The sequence below is a fragment of the Paramisgurnus dabryanus genome, chromosome 24 (genome assembly GCF_030506205.2).
Source record: "Paramisgurnus dabryanus chromosome 24, PD_genome_1.1, whole genome shotgun sequence".
Classification (NCBI taxonomy): domain Eukaryota; kingdom Metazoa; phylum Chordata; class Actinopteri; order Cypriniformes; family Cobitidae; genus Paramisgurnus; species Paramisgurnus dabryanus.
In genome coordinates, this window is record NC_133360.1 from 8,719,204 (window position 1) to 8,736,251 (window position 17,048).

The following is a 17,048-nucleotide window of genomic DNA, read 5'->3' on the forward strand; positions in this document are numbered from 1 at the left end:
GGGGGGGGTCATACTGCTTTTATTGTTTTTCAACAAAATACTATGACATTCTTAAGATAAAACAAACAACTGAGTGACAAAAATGAGTAAAAAATATACACAACAGAAACTACACATAATCTAAACTGAAAAAACTACAATTGTTAATAAATGTACTATAAATAAAATGCTGGGTTATTTTTTTTATGTGTAACCTATGTGCTGGTTGATGTGCTGGAGTCAGTTATGATGCATGATTTCTATCGAGCGTATTATACAGTATATATCGTTTGCTCTATACTGTATATAATAAATAACATTTTACAAATTGCCGTAAAAAATGAAATAACCATTTTGTAAAGTAAAACTCAGCCAGCATACTAGTCAAAATAAAATCATGCAGCTCACCTTGCTGGGTTAGTTTAACCCAAACAAGTGTTTATAGGTCATTCTGGACCCATACATGTTATGAACAGATAAAAGTTTGTAATAATAATAATAAAGGGTAAAACGTTCAATGTTTCTCCAACCAAAAAGATCACATTTTCTCTCTTGGTTCATCTCAAGGGTTAAGGGCGAACTGGTCTTGTTCGATGGGTTTTTCCACCCATGCACCCAGTCCTGCTTTGTAGAAAGCTTTAAAGAGAGTTTGTTTGGCTGTGTGGTAGTCCGAGGCCGCTTGCTTTGCGTCGTGATATGTGCTTGGCTGAAATCCTGGGATCCTTAGAGTCTTGTTGAGCTGAGATAGAGTAAAGGGATTATACTAATGATGGTACAACAACCAAGTGTTTTTACAAATCTTTGTTTAGGGCAGTATGTGTTTACCTTGGCATGCAGAGAGATCCAGCGGCTGTACAGGGTGTGTTTACAGAGATGTGAGGGGCGTCCCAGATCATCTTTCCCTGTGGTGGCGTTAATGATCTCCAATCCCTGATCACCAACTGTCCAATTGGCACTGAAGTTAGGAGCTTTACCAGGCTGCCGTGCTTCTGTGTTACTGATGCCTGAAGAAGACAAGAGTTTCAGTTCTCTCGGTTTATCTATCCTATCATCCATCCATTTATCTACCTGTCTTTCTATCAATCATCTATCCATATATCTATCTGTCCATCTGTCTATCTATCCATCCATCCATCCATCCATCAACCCAAAACCACCCGCCCATCCATCCATCCATCCATCCATCTATCTATCTATCTAGCTATCCATCTACCTGCCCATCTATCCATATATCTGTCTGTCTGTCTGCCTGCCTATCTATTCATATGTTTGTGTCTATCTCTCCATCTATCTATCCATGTATCTGTCTACCCATGGGTCCATCCTTCTATCTATAGTCTATATATCAATCTTTCTATACATCCATCCACCTATCTGTCTGTCCTTTTATTTGTCTGTCTGTTTATCTATCCATATGTTCATCTATCTATCCATCCGTCCGTCCGTCCAACCATCCATCCATCTATCTTTCCCTCTATTTATAGTCTATCTATCATCCATCTATCCGTCCATCTACCTGCCCATCTATCTGTCCATCCATCTATCTGTCCATCTACCTGCCCATCTATCCATCAATCTACCTGCCCATCTATCGGTCCATCCATCTATCCATTGATCTGTCTGTGTGTCTGTCTATCCATGTATCGGTCTACCTATGGGTCCATCCTTCTATCTATCCCTCTATCTAGAGTCTATATCATTCTTTCAATCCATCCATCCATCCGTCCGTCCGTCCGTCTGTCTGTGTGTTTATCTATCCATATGTTTATCTATCTATCTATCTATCTGTATGTCTGTCTGTCTGTCCGTCCGTCCGTCCGTCCATCCATCCATTTATCCCTCTATTTATAGTCTATCTATATCCATCTACCTGCCCATCTATCTGTCCCACTATCTATCTATCTATCTATCTATCTATCTATCTATCTATCTATCTATCTATCTATCTATCTATCTATCTATCTATCTATCTATCTATCTATCTATCTATCTATCTATCTATCTATCTATCTATCTATCTATCTATCTCAGTGGTTCTCAAACTTTTTCAGCGTGCGGCCCCCTTTGTGTACGGTGCATTCCTTCGCGGCCCCCCCAAAGAAAATGTATGACAAAAAACAGTTCTAAAACTTCACATTTTAATGAAACAAAACATTAAATTATACAAAGTAGTGCTGCCTTATTTTTTTAGGTTTAATTTCACAGAATTCATGATAAATTAATGTATTTTATAAAATGACATAAAACTGGGGCCCCCCTGGCACCATCTCGCGGCCCCCCTGGGAGCCCCGGACCCCAGTTTGAGAACCACTGATCTATCTATCTATCTGTCCATCCACCTATCTATCTATCTATCTATCTGTCTGTCCATATGTTTATCTATCCATATGTTTATCTATCTATCTATCTATCTATCTATCTATCTATCTATCTATCTATCTATCTATCTATCTATCTATCTATCTATCTATCCATCCATCCATCCATCCATCTATCTATCTATCTATCTATCTATCTATCTATCTATCTATCTATCTATCTATCTATCTATCTATCTATCTATCTATCTATCTATCTATCTATCTATCTATCTATCTATCTATCTATCCATCCATCTATCTATCTATCCGTCCGTCCGTCTGTCTGCCTGCCTATCTATCCATAAATATCCATCCTTTTATCAATCCCTCTATCTATAGTCTTTCTATCCTCCATCCATCTATCTGTCTGTCTGTTTATCTTATCTTTCTATCCATATGTTTGCCTATCTATCAATCAATCAATCTATATATCTTTCTGTCTGTCTGTCTGTCTGTCTATTTGTTCATCTATCCACATTTCTGTCTACCTATTGGCCTATTCTTCTATCCATCTTTCCCTCTATCTATAGTCTATATATCAGTCTATCTATCCATCCATCCATCTACCTGCCCATCTATCTGTATGTCTGTCTGCCTGCCTGCCTATCTATCCATATGTTTGTCTATCTCTCTATCTATCTGTCTGTTTATCTATCATCCATCCATCTATCTATCCATTCATTTATCTATACATTTACCTTTCTGTCTGCCTTTTCATCCATCTAGCCATCTGTCTAACTATCTATTCGTCCATCTATTTGTCTGTCTGTTCATCTATATATACATCCATCCATCCATCTCTCTACTTGTACACCTATATAAATGAAACACTCATAATAACAGTATCCATCTAAATATCTGTCCATTTATCCATAGGTCTATCCCTACACTATTACTGTCCATCCATATATGCACATATAATTGCTTACCACTGAGCAGGGGTCTGTTAATGTTGAAAGGCTGGGGCAGGTCATCTATGTCAGTGATACGCTGGTACATGGCTCTGGACAGGTGGTCAGCGTGGTACAGGCTGCCCAGGATTAAACTAGAGAAGTAGATGGGTTCGGTGAAATAGCTCAAAAGAGACCCCTGCACTCCAATCACGTTCCATCTGCAGGAAGAGAACATAATGACAAAAATCAGAAGATACGTTATTAAAAAACACAAGTACCTTAACATTGCATTTGAATCAGTGACGTCAGGTTGTTTCTCATTGAGTGTTACAGAACAGGATGTGGATGTACAGCGTGACACCAATGTCACGATAAAGGAACAATGTTAATGTCAAGCCGGGTTTTCAGCGCGCCATTGAAGCGATCAGAAAAATAACACCTGGGTCTATAATCTCAATCACCGTGATTTCGTCCTTCATGGTGAGGTAATGCTCAGCGTTCCCTAAAAGCCTCGGCACGCAGCTGGATCGTAACGACGCCATTTAACTGGAGTGGCTTTCCGAGCATCCAATGCGACGCTTGTGCATATTCTGGGTTTGTGTGTTTGTGGAGTTAAGGCTTCCCTCAGCAGGACGCCTGTTTATGGAGGCCATAATCAGAGCCCCAATCAGAGCCCCAATACCCCTGCTCCAGGGTGCCGCCCGCTCCGGAGAGAGCTGAAGTGATTGGGGTTTCAGAGGCAAAACCACAGCCAATCAACTGCTTTCTGAGTGCCTGAGGGGGACAGAATGCTAATGAGGGGAAATGGTTAAAGGTGTTTGGGGGGGGTAAAAAATTTGACATTAAACGAAACCTACGAATGATTAAACGTAAGTCTCTCCGAAAAAGAGGGCTGGAGGCGTTGATCACATTTAGATTAAAACTGTGGACTAAAGTCAAAGAAAAACCCATTCTACCTCCTCCACTGTGGATGACATCATCACAGTACGGTAGTGACATCATACCTGGCGATCTTGTCGCTGCACGACATGGTTAGCAATCTTTCTCCCTGCAAGACTCCATCCCAGGTCTGAATAGTGTTGCTTGTGCGTACCGGGATCGTTCCCTCTCCGGACTCGATTTTGGTTCGCAGCTGTCCACGTGCCTTGCGGTTTGGATGCCGGTCACCTTGATCTAAAAAATAAAAGTTAGAGGTTTGCTACAACACAAAAAAATGTAACACAAATCTATCCATCTCGAAAATGTTTCATACCTTCAGCACCAGCCTCGTGAGGTGAGAAGATCCGGGCGTCTCCGCAGGGTGACGTGCTGATATACAGATGAAACTGAATGTTGTCTTTTAGCCGGTAGCCGTGTTCACTGCACCATCTGAATATGGATTTCTCATGATCCTCGGGTCTGTCACTACAGAACACAGATGTTTTAGCTCTTACAAATGATATTTATAATTGAAAAGAAGTCCACGGCCTGTCACCAATCTCATCAAATGCATCATTCACGGTTAATAAAAGCCATGACTGATCAAATACGCACACAGAGCCGTGTCTGATCAATTCATTATCTGTATCTGATAATATATCCAAAAATAGCTTTTCATATCCACAGGCTGGTAAATGATTTGTCACATTTCAAGCTAAAACGTAATTAGACCCAGCAACCAAACAATACAACACAGTTTTGCATAATTGTGGGATTGAAGTCAGAGAGGAAACCAAAACATGAACTGTGTAGCTTTTAAGCTCATGTGTACTCTTAAAAGTTTATAAACATTTATAACGTAAAAGTGAATAAACATTTATACTTTTTTGTGAATAAAAGTTGATAAACATTTTTTGCCATTAAAATTGGATAAACATTTTTGAAAGTAAAAGTTAATAAATATTTTCCAGTAAAAGTGAATAAACATTTACATTTTTTTGTGAATAAAATTTAATGAACATTTTTGCTAGTAATAGTTGATAAATATTTTTGCCAGTAAAAGTATAAACATTTTTACCAGTCAAAAGTTGAAATATTTTTGCAAATAAAAGTTAATAAATTTTTTTGCGATTTAAACATTATTGCCATTAAAATTGCATAAACAGCTTTGCCAGTAAAAGTGGATAAATATTTTTGCCAGTAAAAGTTTATAAACATTTTTGCAAATAAAAGTTAATAAACATTTTAACCATTTAAACATTATTGCCAGTAAAACTGGATAAACATTTTCCAGGAAAAGTTTATAAAAAAAATTGCAAGTAAACGTTGATAAAAAAATTTGAGAGTAAAAATTAATAAACATTTTTAAGAGTAAAAGATGATAAACATTTTTAAGAGAAAAAGTGGATAAATATTTTCCAGTAAAAGTGAATAAACATTTATAATTTTTTGTGAAAAAAAGTTGATGAACATTTTTGTTAGTAATAGTTGATAAACCTTTTTTCCAGTAAAAGCTGATAAACATTTTTTGCCAGTAAAAGTTGATCAACATTTTTACCAGTAAAAGTTGAAATATTTTTGCAGATAAAAGTTAATACAATTTTTTGCGATTTAAACATTATTGCCATTAAAATTGCATAAACAGCTTTGCCAGTAAAAGTGGATAAATATTTTCCAGTAAAAGTGAATAAAAAATGTTGCCAGTAAAATTAGATAAACATTTTTGCCAGTAAAAGTTGATAAACATTTTTGCTAGAAAAAGTTAATGAACATTTTTGCCAGTAAAAGTTGATAAAAAAAATTTGCGAAAAAAGTTTATAAACATTTTCGCAAGTAAACGTTGATAAACATTTTTTGTGAGTAAAAATTAATAAACATTTTTAAGAGAAAAAGTGGATAAATATTTTTGCGAGTAAAAGTAAAAAAACATTTTTGAGATTTTAACATTATTGCAAGTAAAATTGGATAAATATTTTTGCCAGTAAGAATGTGTAGACATTTTTGCCAGTAAATATGAATACACATTTTTGCCAGTAAAAATTAATAAACATTTTTAAGAGTAAAAGTGGTTATACATTTTTGAGAGTAAACGTGGATAAAAAAAAATTTGAGAGAAAAAGTTGATAAATATTTTTGTGAGTAAAAGTTGAAAAACATTTTTGCAAGTAAAAGTGAATAAATATTTTTGCCAGTAAAATTGATACACATATTTTTGCCAGTAAAAGTGGAAAAATATTTTTGCAAGTTAAAGTTATAAACATTTTTGCAAATAAAGGTTAATATACATTTTTGTGATTTAAACATTTTTGCCAGTAAAATTGGATAAACATTTTTGTTAGAAAAAGTGGAAAAATATTTTTGCCAGTAAAAGTTGATAAAAAATGTTATCAGTAAAAATTAATAAATATTTTTGCAAGTAAAAATGTAAAAAAAAATTTGCAAAAAAAGTTGATAAACATTTTTGTTAGTAAAAGTTGATAATCATTCAGCAGGCACACACATTTAAATTTGTATTCTCCTGATAAACGGATGAAAATCATTGATGACACATCCTGCACTGCACAGATTTCTGTCCAATCAAATGCTTCAAAAATCAGCTGTAAACCTTAAGAGGGACCTGTCCTGAGGTGAATTTTAATATCGCATTTAAACAGCCCCTTAGAAAGAAACTCCATGTGTCTCACCTGAGAAAATACTCCAGTTGACTATAAAGGTATCTGATGAGGGATCGTCGTGCGATGATTTCAGCGTGGCAGTCGTTCAGGGCCAGGCCTCTATCGCTCATGTACTCTCCATTTATACATTTGGTTCCCGTGGAAACGCAGATCACCTGGGCATCCTTCACATCCGTGCCTACAAATAACCAGGTGAGGTTTAATACCAGAACTCTTAAGAGAACAAAATTACTTAAGATTGTTATTTTGCTTACCTGTTGTCATGACGACACCTGCTAGGACTTTTCGTCGTGCGTGCGGAGAGGTGAAGTTGTCCGTTAGCTCGCGGAACTTTTCCACGACTAATCGAGAGACGGCGTCCGCAAGCACCTTAATAAAACAAACAGCTGTTAAGGCCTGCTTATGCCACTGTATTTGTAAAATAAAGGTGTGCCAACTGTATCTCATCAATCAAAAAATCCCTTAGGATACAAAATGCTTGACTGAAAGGCATTATACAGAGCGATCTCATTGGACAGAAAGCTAAAAGCATCGTGATTTCCTGTTTGAGAACGGCTCATGTATCAGATTTTAATTAAGATTGTGTTTATTCTCATCTGTTGTTATCAAGGGCGAACGGGAGGGATTATGAACGGGATTGACTTGTGTGTAAATAATGCTTAAAGGTTTAATGCTTGACTTCCTTTCAAAGCCCAACGAAACATTTGTGTCTAGATTCTGAGCTCATTAAAACTGTTCAATGAAGACTGGCAGGTGCTTCATAAGGACAAATGATAGTTAAGGAAAGCCACTGAAGCATAGAGTTTAATCGCATTAAGTGTTTATTTAATATCAAGCCTGATAAATTTAAAACAAAGGGCAAACGTATAGACATAGCTAAAGATTAAACTGTATATCCGCAGAAATATATTCAGATGACAGAAATGCATTGCAATAACTGACTTAAAGCGTGATTTTAGCGTATTGCGGCAATAAATGAGGTAACACATTGTGCTTGATCCAGACTCAGATCTGGAGTGACACCTGAATTAGGCTGCAGTGTGAACGTATTTGTTCATAGCGGTAGTAAAATAGATTTTTATCAGTATTTGGATTCCCTCAGAATCAAACCTATGACTTCTGTGTTGCTACCGCACATTTCTCACCTGAGGCAAGTGTAGCTGGAGTCCATCTCTTGGGATCGGCTGCCGAGATGGCGTCTGGTCTAGTTGCATGTTGAACAGTCCCGATAACGCCGCCTGGGCCGCCCTCGCCTTCGCCAGCTTTTTATTCCTCCCGGAACCTTGAAAAATCTGCGTATCCACGGTGACGGACATCACAAAGTTCTTAGCGTGGCTCTCGCCGCTCTCCGCCACGAATTCGTACTTCAGTCCCGGACGAAGCTCGTTTAAGATCATTACTGCGTTTTTGCCGCTGCCTGTAGGGGGTGCTGTTAGAGCCAAAGGTGGTGTGAGGGGTTGACGTGCCATTTTGTTGTTGTTAGGAGTCACGGGCAATGGGTATTTGTTTATGGAGTGGAGAGCGCCATTGCCGCTCAGACTCAAGTAAAACGGGTCGTCCGTCGGTCCCGGAGTCTCGAATCCGTTAAACAGCATGTCTGGGAAATCCGCCTGGTCTGATGTAAAGTCCGCATTGACCGTCAGGGTGCGACCCATAGCGAGGTGAGCTTCAGACGCGTTAGGAAACTGAACAAAAGAGCGTAGCGCTTTTTCGGCAGCATTCAATTTGGCTTTCTTCTTGGTCGGACCCGAGCCCTCGAACAACTGTCCGTTAACTTCGATCATCATAATGAACACGGGCGCGTGCACGGGTCCTGTCTGAGACGTGAGCTTGTACTGTAGGCCCGGTTTGATTTCATTAAGTTGCATGAGAGCATTTTTGGGCAAGACAGGCCCTTGGGTTTTCTTGCGTTTCTTGGACCTGAACTTGGAGTGGCCGTGACCTCTGTTGCCCTCCTCCAGAGGACGTTTTCTGCTTATTCCTCGTGCGCTTCTATTGGCTAAGTGATGCCCCTCACCCAGCCCCTCCTTCGAGGAGAGGTTATCCAGGTTGCGGTTTTCTTTAACGTCCATTCGACACGAACCTGCGATGCCCAGAGAGAATAACTTACAATGCCTTCGGTGCAGGACCTTGTAAATGTAAAATTTAGAGATTCTTTTATCTTTCTTTGTAACTGGATTGAAATGATGTTTCCAATTAAAGACATTCATTTAAAGAATTGTTTTTTTAATAAAGACAAAATATTTTTAAATATAAGTTAAATATAAAAAATGGTAATTTAATTTAATTTAATTTAATTTAATTTAATTTAATTTAATTTAATTTAATTTAATTTAATTTAATTTAATTTAATTTAATTTAATTTAATTTAATTTAATTTAATTTGATGGGCAAACGATTAATTGCGATTAATCGCATACAAAATAAAAGTTTTTGCATAATAGTAGTTGTGTGTGCTGTGTGTTATTATTATGTATATATAAATACACACATTTATGTATGTACTTAGGAAACATTTACATTTATATATATATATTTACTTAACATTACTAATATTTTTATATATCCTGCATTATATATCAATTAATCTTTTTATATATAAATATGTAAATAAAGTTTTTTTGAAATGTATACATGTATGTGTGTGTGTTTAAATATACATAATAATTACACACAGTTCACACACATATATTATGCAAAAACTCACTTTTATTTTGTATGCAATTAATCGCGATTAATCGTTTGCCCACCACTAACTTTTTCATTTAATAATTCCGATTTATTTTAGAAATACATTTTGTAACATATTACTCAATAGCTTTAATTGACTTATTTCACTAAAACGAACTACCAAAAAACAAAGAAACATCATGACAATCAGTTGCCAAAGGCAAAGGAAACTAGCATAAATTTTCATTTATAACATCCTGCAGTAAAAGATTGATAAGTTATTCCGTTTGGTGCTCAGAAAAAATAGATCTGGGGCCTCATTTATAAAGCATGCGTACGCACAGATTTGATCATAAAGTGTGCGTACGCAAAAATCCACGACTGTCGTTTTGACTGTCAGACGTACACACTTTTAATTGTCAGATTGCTGCAAATATTTGGAAATATAAGTCTTTCTTGCTGCTCATAAAGGATTTAAACATTGACAGGTGCTTTTTATATGTTAATGACATTAATTTGGCATCGTTTAAATGCGGAGATTTGAAACTATTCAGCTGCGCACAATTTCAAGATCATTTGCAATTTATAGATTTCACATCTATACCTCCGTTTTCTGTGCGCTTGTTCGTGTAAAAATCACATGTATGCACTTTTGAGAAATGATCGTAAGATCAAATTTAGGCACATTTCTACTTTTTTTTATTATAAATGAGGCCCCTGGATTGCTTGGAAGGTAAGGCTTCGATATCTTGAGGTGTGAGCCCATCTCATTACCTTGAAGAACCTGTTTGCACTAGATTAATGCACAAAAACTTTAATATAGAAAATGTAAAAGCGGTCCTAAAAAAGTTCAGGTTCAGATCACACAAAACATCACATAGTGTTTGTAGTGTTTGTGTAGAGAGTGTGAGTTTATAATCCATACCAGGCTGAACCATCATATTGCAATTTCAGACTCTTAAGCGTCTTATTTATTGCACTGCCTGTCTAAAAGTTTCCTCCAGGGAAAGTGTTAACTTTCTATTACTGACCCTTACAAACACACTGACAGAGTGAGAAACTGTACAGCGCTTCGTTAATGTGTTAGCATTTAGCCTAGCCCCATTCATTCCTATGGCTCCAAACAAAAGTTTTATTTTGTGCCACCATACTTACTTGTGTAACTCCTTATGTAACAGTCTTTAAATAGGGATAAACATGAAAGTGTTTGGTGGCTTCTAAATTCATCCCTGTTTGGATCCTAAGGAATGAATGGGGCTAGGCTAAATGCTAACACATTCACAACGCGCTGTACATAGATTAAGTGCATGCATCGAAAAAGATAGGTATGTATTAATTCATCTAAGCTGAGGTAAGAACATATTGAAAAATATTGAAAACTGTGGTGTTGTCCTTTAATCATATATTTCAATTCATGACCCTTTATCAAAATGACACAACCAAGTGGGATGGGACCTAGAGATGAAAATCAAATGTGACAAATGCAAGACTCACTCATGTCTACATCTGCACCCAGACTGAAAAACTTCTGCCCTCTGGGTCGCCCACCAACTCCTACCACAGCGAGCGAGCAAGAGAGAGAGAGAGAAACATAGAGATTTAAAATTCATCTCCGATCATCGCTGATCATGATTTTGCTTACTGAAGTCATCTGTTCCCACTTACGCCCTCCGCCGGCTCTGTTAATGAGGATAATTAAGCAGATTTAATGATGGGGGGGAAACTGATGTGCAGGTGCAATTATTGCTCAATTAAACGCTAACATTCCCCTAATGATCCAGAGGAAGAGACGAGCGATACGACAAACATTCATCTTATTTCGGCATTCCGACTTCTGCTGGGGTGTGAACAGAAACAAGTTATAAAGAATTAGATGCCTGCTGGGGAGGAACGGCTTTGTGTTTTAATTGGATATAATAGAGATCAATGGAGTTTAGGGAATAAGTCATTAAAGAAGCCTTTAAAGTCGGTTCTTCCCTTCCCTTGATTTCTTTATAGTAACCTTACCTTTGAGATGCTAATATGCACTTATTAGGTACAAAAATGTAAAATGTAAGTCCATAACGCCCCTAAATCCAAACATTTCCACATTGACCAAGACAAAATAAAAAGATGCTTAAAATCCAAAGGCGTGGATATATTGACAGCTTAGCTTGAACGTGGTCTGTGTAGAAAAGACATGGCTGTCAAAACGAGACTTTGAAGGGCTGAGTGAAGTGGATACTGTTGATAAGAGAGGCTTGATAAATCACGAAAGCTATTAGAGCGAATGACACACAGTCCCACACTTCAATGCGAGATATACTGACAGCTTGAATTCATTTCCCGTCATCAGAAGTTCTCGATCGTTTCAAAACATCCCATTCGAGAATTTCTCAGGTGAACTTAAAATCGTCTGAGATAAGTGCACCTGCTCGTTGACGGCGATCAGCAATTGATGTTTACTGTGCAAAAGGAGGATTATCTGTGTGAAAAGGAAAAAGTGTGGCATAATTTAATGGATTTCTCACTAGCCGGCTGTGCCGATGAACGCCCGACGTCACTCAATGATGAGCAACAGCTTTTATAAAGTGAACGTGCATGCAGACGGATGGATAGATGAATGGATGTCTTTCATATGTGGCCTGTGTGTGAAAATAAGGGACGGGTGAAGAGAAACAAATTAGTTGTTGCCTGTCAAGAATAATATTTTGTCTTGTCAAAGAGGCTAAAATAGGTTTTTTTTAATTGGGGTCAAGGGACCCAGAAGGTTCTTTGTAACATTAAATATTAATTACTGATTATCTAACATGGTTTAAATGTTTGTTTTAAAAAATGTGGATATATATTTTAGAAAAGGGGTCCAATGAATCCATATAACTCAATGTACAAGCCAGAAATCAAGCTTACAGGCCTACTAAAGGGTTAATGGTGCCACATGGTGTTCAACAGTAAAAATGACAAATTCTACCTCTAACTGTGCGTTCACACCAGCCGCGTTTGAGGCGTAAAATTCACATCTACAGTGTCTAGTTTGACGCTTGAACATTTTGAGTTTACTCGCTTCATTCTTGCGTGAAAGCAGCGCGTGAATTCTAGTTATCGAGACATTCAAGTGGAAATTCCCGTCATGAGAGGGGCTTCTGTGTAATCACGTCACTACTAAAGCAAGCTCCTGATTCGTTAACGCGCCGTGGTTTTCCACCAAAGTTAAAAATTTTCAATTCGCGCTTTTTCTGCAGAAGCTCTCGATTCGCACCATTCGCGCTTACTAGACGTTGTCGTTATAATGTAAGTCAATGGGGCAAAAAAAGCCACAAACAACTAATTCGGGAGAAAATTTTTAAATCTGATGCTGCACAAAAACTAAAAATGCATCAAAGCCAATGTTTTTACCAATCTTTGACAAGCCCAAGACTGTGAAAAAGGTAAAAAAAAAAAATCCAGTCCACAATCACTTTTTATCAGTCCCTTCAGAAGAACGTGATTATGCGATCGCATGATTTAACGCATAATCAGCCAAAGTTCGCATATTTATGCGGGGACGCATTTTTTTTGCATGATTTCATAATCCCCGCATTTTTGTAGCAAAAATCACATATATCTTAGCAGAAAAATGAAAATGTTGCATTTACCTCACACAAGCGCAGCCATGTCCCCTGTTGCCATGGTAACGTTATGAAGTGACGCGATTATACGACGTGAAAATCATTGGAAAGCTGCAAAAGTTTTTGCATGTTCCCGCAATTTTTGCAAGTTCCTGCAATTTCAACCCATAAAATTGCATAAATATCCCTCACATTCCTTCGCATTTTTTAAGAAAACATGCAAGATCAAGGATTTTTGTCTGCAACAATCACAAAAAAACTCAGCGTTTTTCTGGAAGGACTGGTTTATATCGAAAATCGATCATTTTATGTGTTTTTATCAAATCAGCGACACCACTTATGAACTTGGCAATTAACTCTTTGACCGCCATTGACGAGATATCTCGAGATATCTCGTCAATTAAGAGAAAACGCTTCCCCGCCAATGACAAGATTTTCTGTCTTTCCGCAATACCGCTACTGCTAATTCCGCAACTTTTTAAACCCGGAAGTATTGCCCTACGGCAAGCGGCTGCATGTCCGAGTCTGTTTTAAAGATCGCTCTGAATGGGATCTCTATGAAAAGTCCGTCACAAAAATTTAATTATCTCTGCTTTTTGCTCAAAATGTGGTGTTTTTGCTGAAACCTACCCATTTTCAAAAGCTGATTACAAAAGAACCACTGAAGGTAGGATTAAACTTTTTTTTTTTTGAAAGCAGAGGGTCTGTTCTTTCATTTGGTATATTGTATGTTTATACATTTAAAGAAGAACATTTTCTGGAAGGCATTACACTTTGGTGAAAATCATAAAAAACGCTGGCGCTGGCTGGCAACTTTTTTTAAAAACGCTGGTGGTGAAAGAGTTAAAGAGTTAAAATCATGGAAATTTTGTAAGCATTTGGTAGTTTTGATCAGTACTTAGGGTAATTAACAGATAAATGAAAAAAATTGGAAAACATATTAATCTGATTAATTTTTACAGCCGTTTAATTTGGCTTTTTTGTACACAAATAACCCGAAAGGGTAAATTTGCCCACGGTATAGTGTAGAGTTTTTGATAATTTTCAAAGCATTTTCTCAAAATATGTGTCAATACAAGATTTTTCACCAAAAATCATTCCATTTGCTGAAACACAGAGAAAGTTGTAGCTAAATTAAGACAAAAATATGGCCAAAAATTGCCTCAACAACCCATAAGGGTTAAAGAAACACAATCACTTTTATAATTAAATACAAACAAAAACCTTACGTTTAAACTTCTTACTTGAACTTTTTAACTTTACTGTTCTGTGTGGTTGAGGTACGCTCACCTCTTCACAGAGCGTTTCAGATCACAGCTATTAGCGAAACGCATTCTTGAAACAAAATCCGAGACTCATACGGATGCATTTAGCACGTAGCAAACCGCATACGAGCTTCTGAAAACAACACGAGATGTAATAAATGCAGACATATTCAGTTCAGCACCATGGAGAGCTGCAAGCTAAAAAAGACAAATTCAGCACCATGGAGAGCAACCGGCTTATAATGCATACAGATGCCTGAGAGAGAAATAGTGAAAGAAATAGAGGAGACAGATAAACTTCCACTTACCATCTACTCTATTCTATATATTAATAATTCTCACATTATCTATGGTTTCTTTCCTTTTCTATAAAGCTGCTTTGAAGCAATGCAACGTTGTCAAAAAGTGTTATGCAAATAAATAAAAGGTCCAGTGTTTTAGCGACATCTAGCGGTGAGATTGACCATTGCATCCAACCTCAATTTCGAAACGCATAGAGAAGCTACAATAGCTGCCACAGGACAAACATGTCATCGTCTGAGACAACGTATGGAGGAAATTAAGCAATTTGTCCGTTTAGGGCAACTGCAGAAACATGGCGGCGACTTCCATGTAAGGAGACCCGCGGTGTATGTCGATAAAAGTGGCTCATAGTAAGGTAATAAAAACAATACAGTTCATTTTGTAAGGTCTTTATACACCACTGATAATAAAGTTATTTATATTACATTGCATTTTTTACACATAAAATACACATAAGCCATTGTTCCTACCTTCATTCATTGCCTTGCTGATGATCCCTGTAGAAAGAAACAACAATGAAATAAAGTGATAGACAGATACAGAGGTCAGGTTGAATACTGACCATCATTACATTGTTATCAACCATTAAAAAAATCAGCTTATAAAGAAATTGCTAACATACATGTTTAATGTTGAAATGTGTCTATTCCATACTGTATGATTTTTAATAATCAGTTTGACCAATTTAAGGAGACAATCATAAGAAGGTATTGTATTGTGTATGTATGATGGTAGATGTTTTCCCTATAAATCAACAATTTGTAAATGCACTTTTTTGAAGAGCCAAACTTAATAATAAAAACAGAACTCATTTGTTGTTAAGGTCCGGGAAACATACGAGTATTCACTCCAAGCGGCTTGAGTCTCAGCTAGCTAATGCTGCTTTTGATGACTGATAAACTTTCCAAAAATAAGCCGCAGCCAACTTCCAAACGAATGAAAGCAATCGTCTTTAAAAGCACACGGTGGTGCCGCCACTGATCTCACGGGCAGGAGCGGTTAGGAAGGATGGCGCGTTTTATCAGCAAAGCTCCAGACCGGACCACATGCCACGGAGATGGATCTATCTCTCACACCATCAGAGAAAAAAGCGAGAGAGGGCGTGAGAGTCAGAACAGGAGACAGGTGGGCTGGACACGCTCTTGGTCTCGGCCGGTCAAACCGAACAGCTCAAGCTAATGCCGAATTCATTTAAGTCACAGTTCGTCTAACAGGACTTTAACCCATACACTTGCTCCGGAGGAGATGGGGTTTTTATCTCCCTGTAAGAGCTGGAGTGACACAGTGTGTAGAAATGCATAAGGATCATGTTTATCTCATTTGCTATGCCCTATATTTTATGAAAGTGCAATATTTGCAACCATGCATGTATTTTTTTAACCCAACTGTTGGGTGTAAGCTTATAAACTGCATTTTCCAAACAATGTAAATGAAAAGCTGATTCCTTACATATTACATTAAATATTAAATTATAAAACAACGCAGATCACAAACATTCCTTACGCATTCATACCTGTCAAATGTTTAGCAATATATAGTATGCAAGAAGCTTTAAGATCAGTTAGGGAGGCAGCAAACTACAAATTGAATGACACAAATAAAGAGATTGACCGTTGTCTTTATAAAAGGGGATTATGTAAGCAAAGAAAGACCGACTAATGCTGGAAAGCATTTGCTTATCTCAAATCTTACATTTACATTTATGCATTGCATTACAAGGTATACCATATTTTTTACCATATTTTACTATATTGTAAAGAAGCACTCTTATATATAGCACTACTATATCACTAATGCACGTCTTTGAGACTTTATCGCTAACGTACGTTTTCGAGTCTATATTGCCAATGTACCTCTTTGAGACTATATCGCTAACGTACGTCTTTGATACTACATCGCAAATGTACGTATTTGAGACTATATCGCTAACATACTTTTCGAGTCTATATCGCCAATATACGTCTTTTAGACTACATCGCTAATGTACGTCTTTGAGACTACATTGCTAAAGTACATCTTTGAGACTACATCGCTAAAGTACATCTTTGAGACTATATCGCTAATGTTCGTCTTTGAGACTATATCACTAACGTACGTCTTTGAGACTACATCGCTAACGTACGTCTTTGAGACTATATCACTAACGTACGTCTTTGAGCCTATATCGCTAATGTACGTCTTTGAGCCTATATCACTAACGTACGTCTTTGAGACTTACATCGCTAACGTATGTTTTCAAGACTATATCGCCAACGTAGGTCTTTAAATCTATACCGCTAACGTAAGTCTTTGAGACTATATCGCTAACGTACGTCTTTGAGACTATATCACTAACATACGTCTTTGAGCATATATCGCTAACGTACGTCTTTGAGTCCATATCACTAACGTACGTCTT

General features: G+C 37.1%; 1 protein-coding gene across 3 annotated transcripts in view; it reads right to left on the minus strand.

The window, feature by feature from the left end:
* adarb1a (adenosine deaminase RNA specific B1a) overlaps positions 1 to 17,048 on the minus strand; it is a 28,448-nt gene continuing 11,400 nt past the window's right edge. For 2 of the 3 annotated variants that reach the window (XM_065244601.1, XM_065244600.2), the window contains 10 exons: positions 15,121 to 15,147; positions 10,990 to 11,049; positions 7,971 to 8,908; positions 7,080 to 7,194; positions 6,835 to 7,003; positions 4,485 to 4,636; positions 4,237 to 4,405; positions 3,269 to 3,450; positions 805 to 983; positions 1 to 718 (listed from right to left, as the gene is read on the minus strand). In XM_065244601.1, coding sequence (XP_065100673.1) covers positions 542 to 718; positions 805 to 983; positions 3,269 to 3,450; positions 4,237 to 4,405; positions 4,485 to 4,636; positions 6,835 to 7,003; positions 7,080 to 7,194; positions 7,971 to 8,908; positions 10,990 to 11,049; positions 15,121 to 15,130 — 2,151 coding nt within the window. In that variant the 5' untranslated portion in view covers positions 15,131 to 15,147 and the 3' untranslated portion in view covers positions 1 to 541. Of the gene's footprint in view, positions 719 to 804; positions 984 to 3,268; positions 3,451 to 4,236; positions 4,406 to 4,484; positions 4,637 to 6,834; positions 7,004 to 7,079; positions 7,195 to 7,970; positions 8,955 to 10,989; positions 11,050 to 15,120; positions 15,148 to 17,048 lie in introns of all 3 variants that reach the window. The other variant, XM_065244602.1, reaches the window with a different exon arrangement.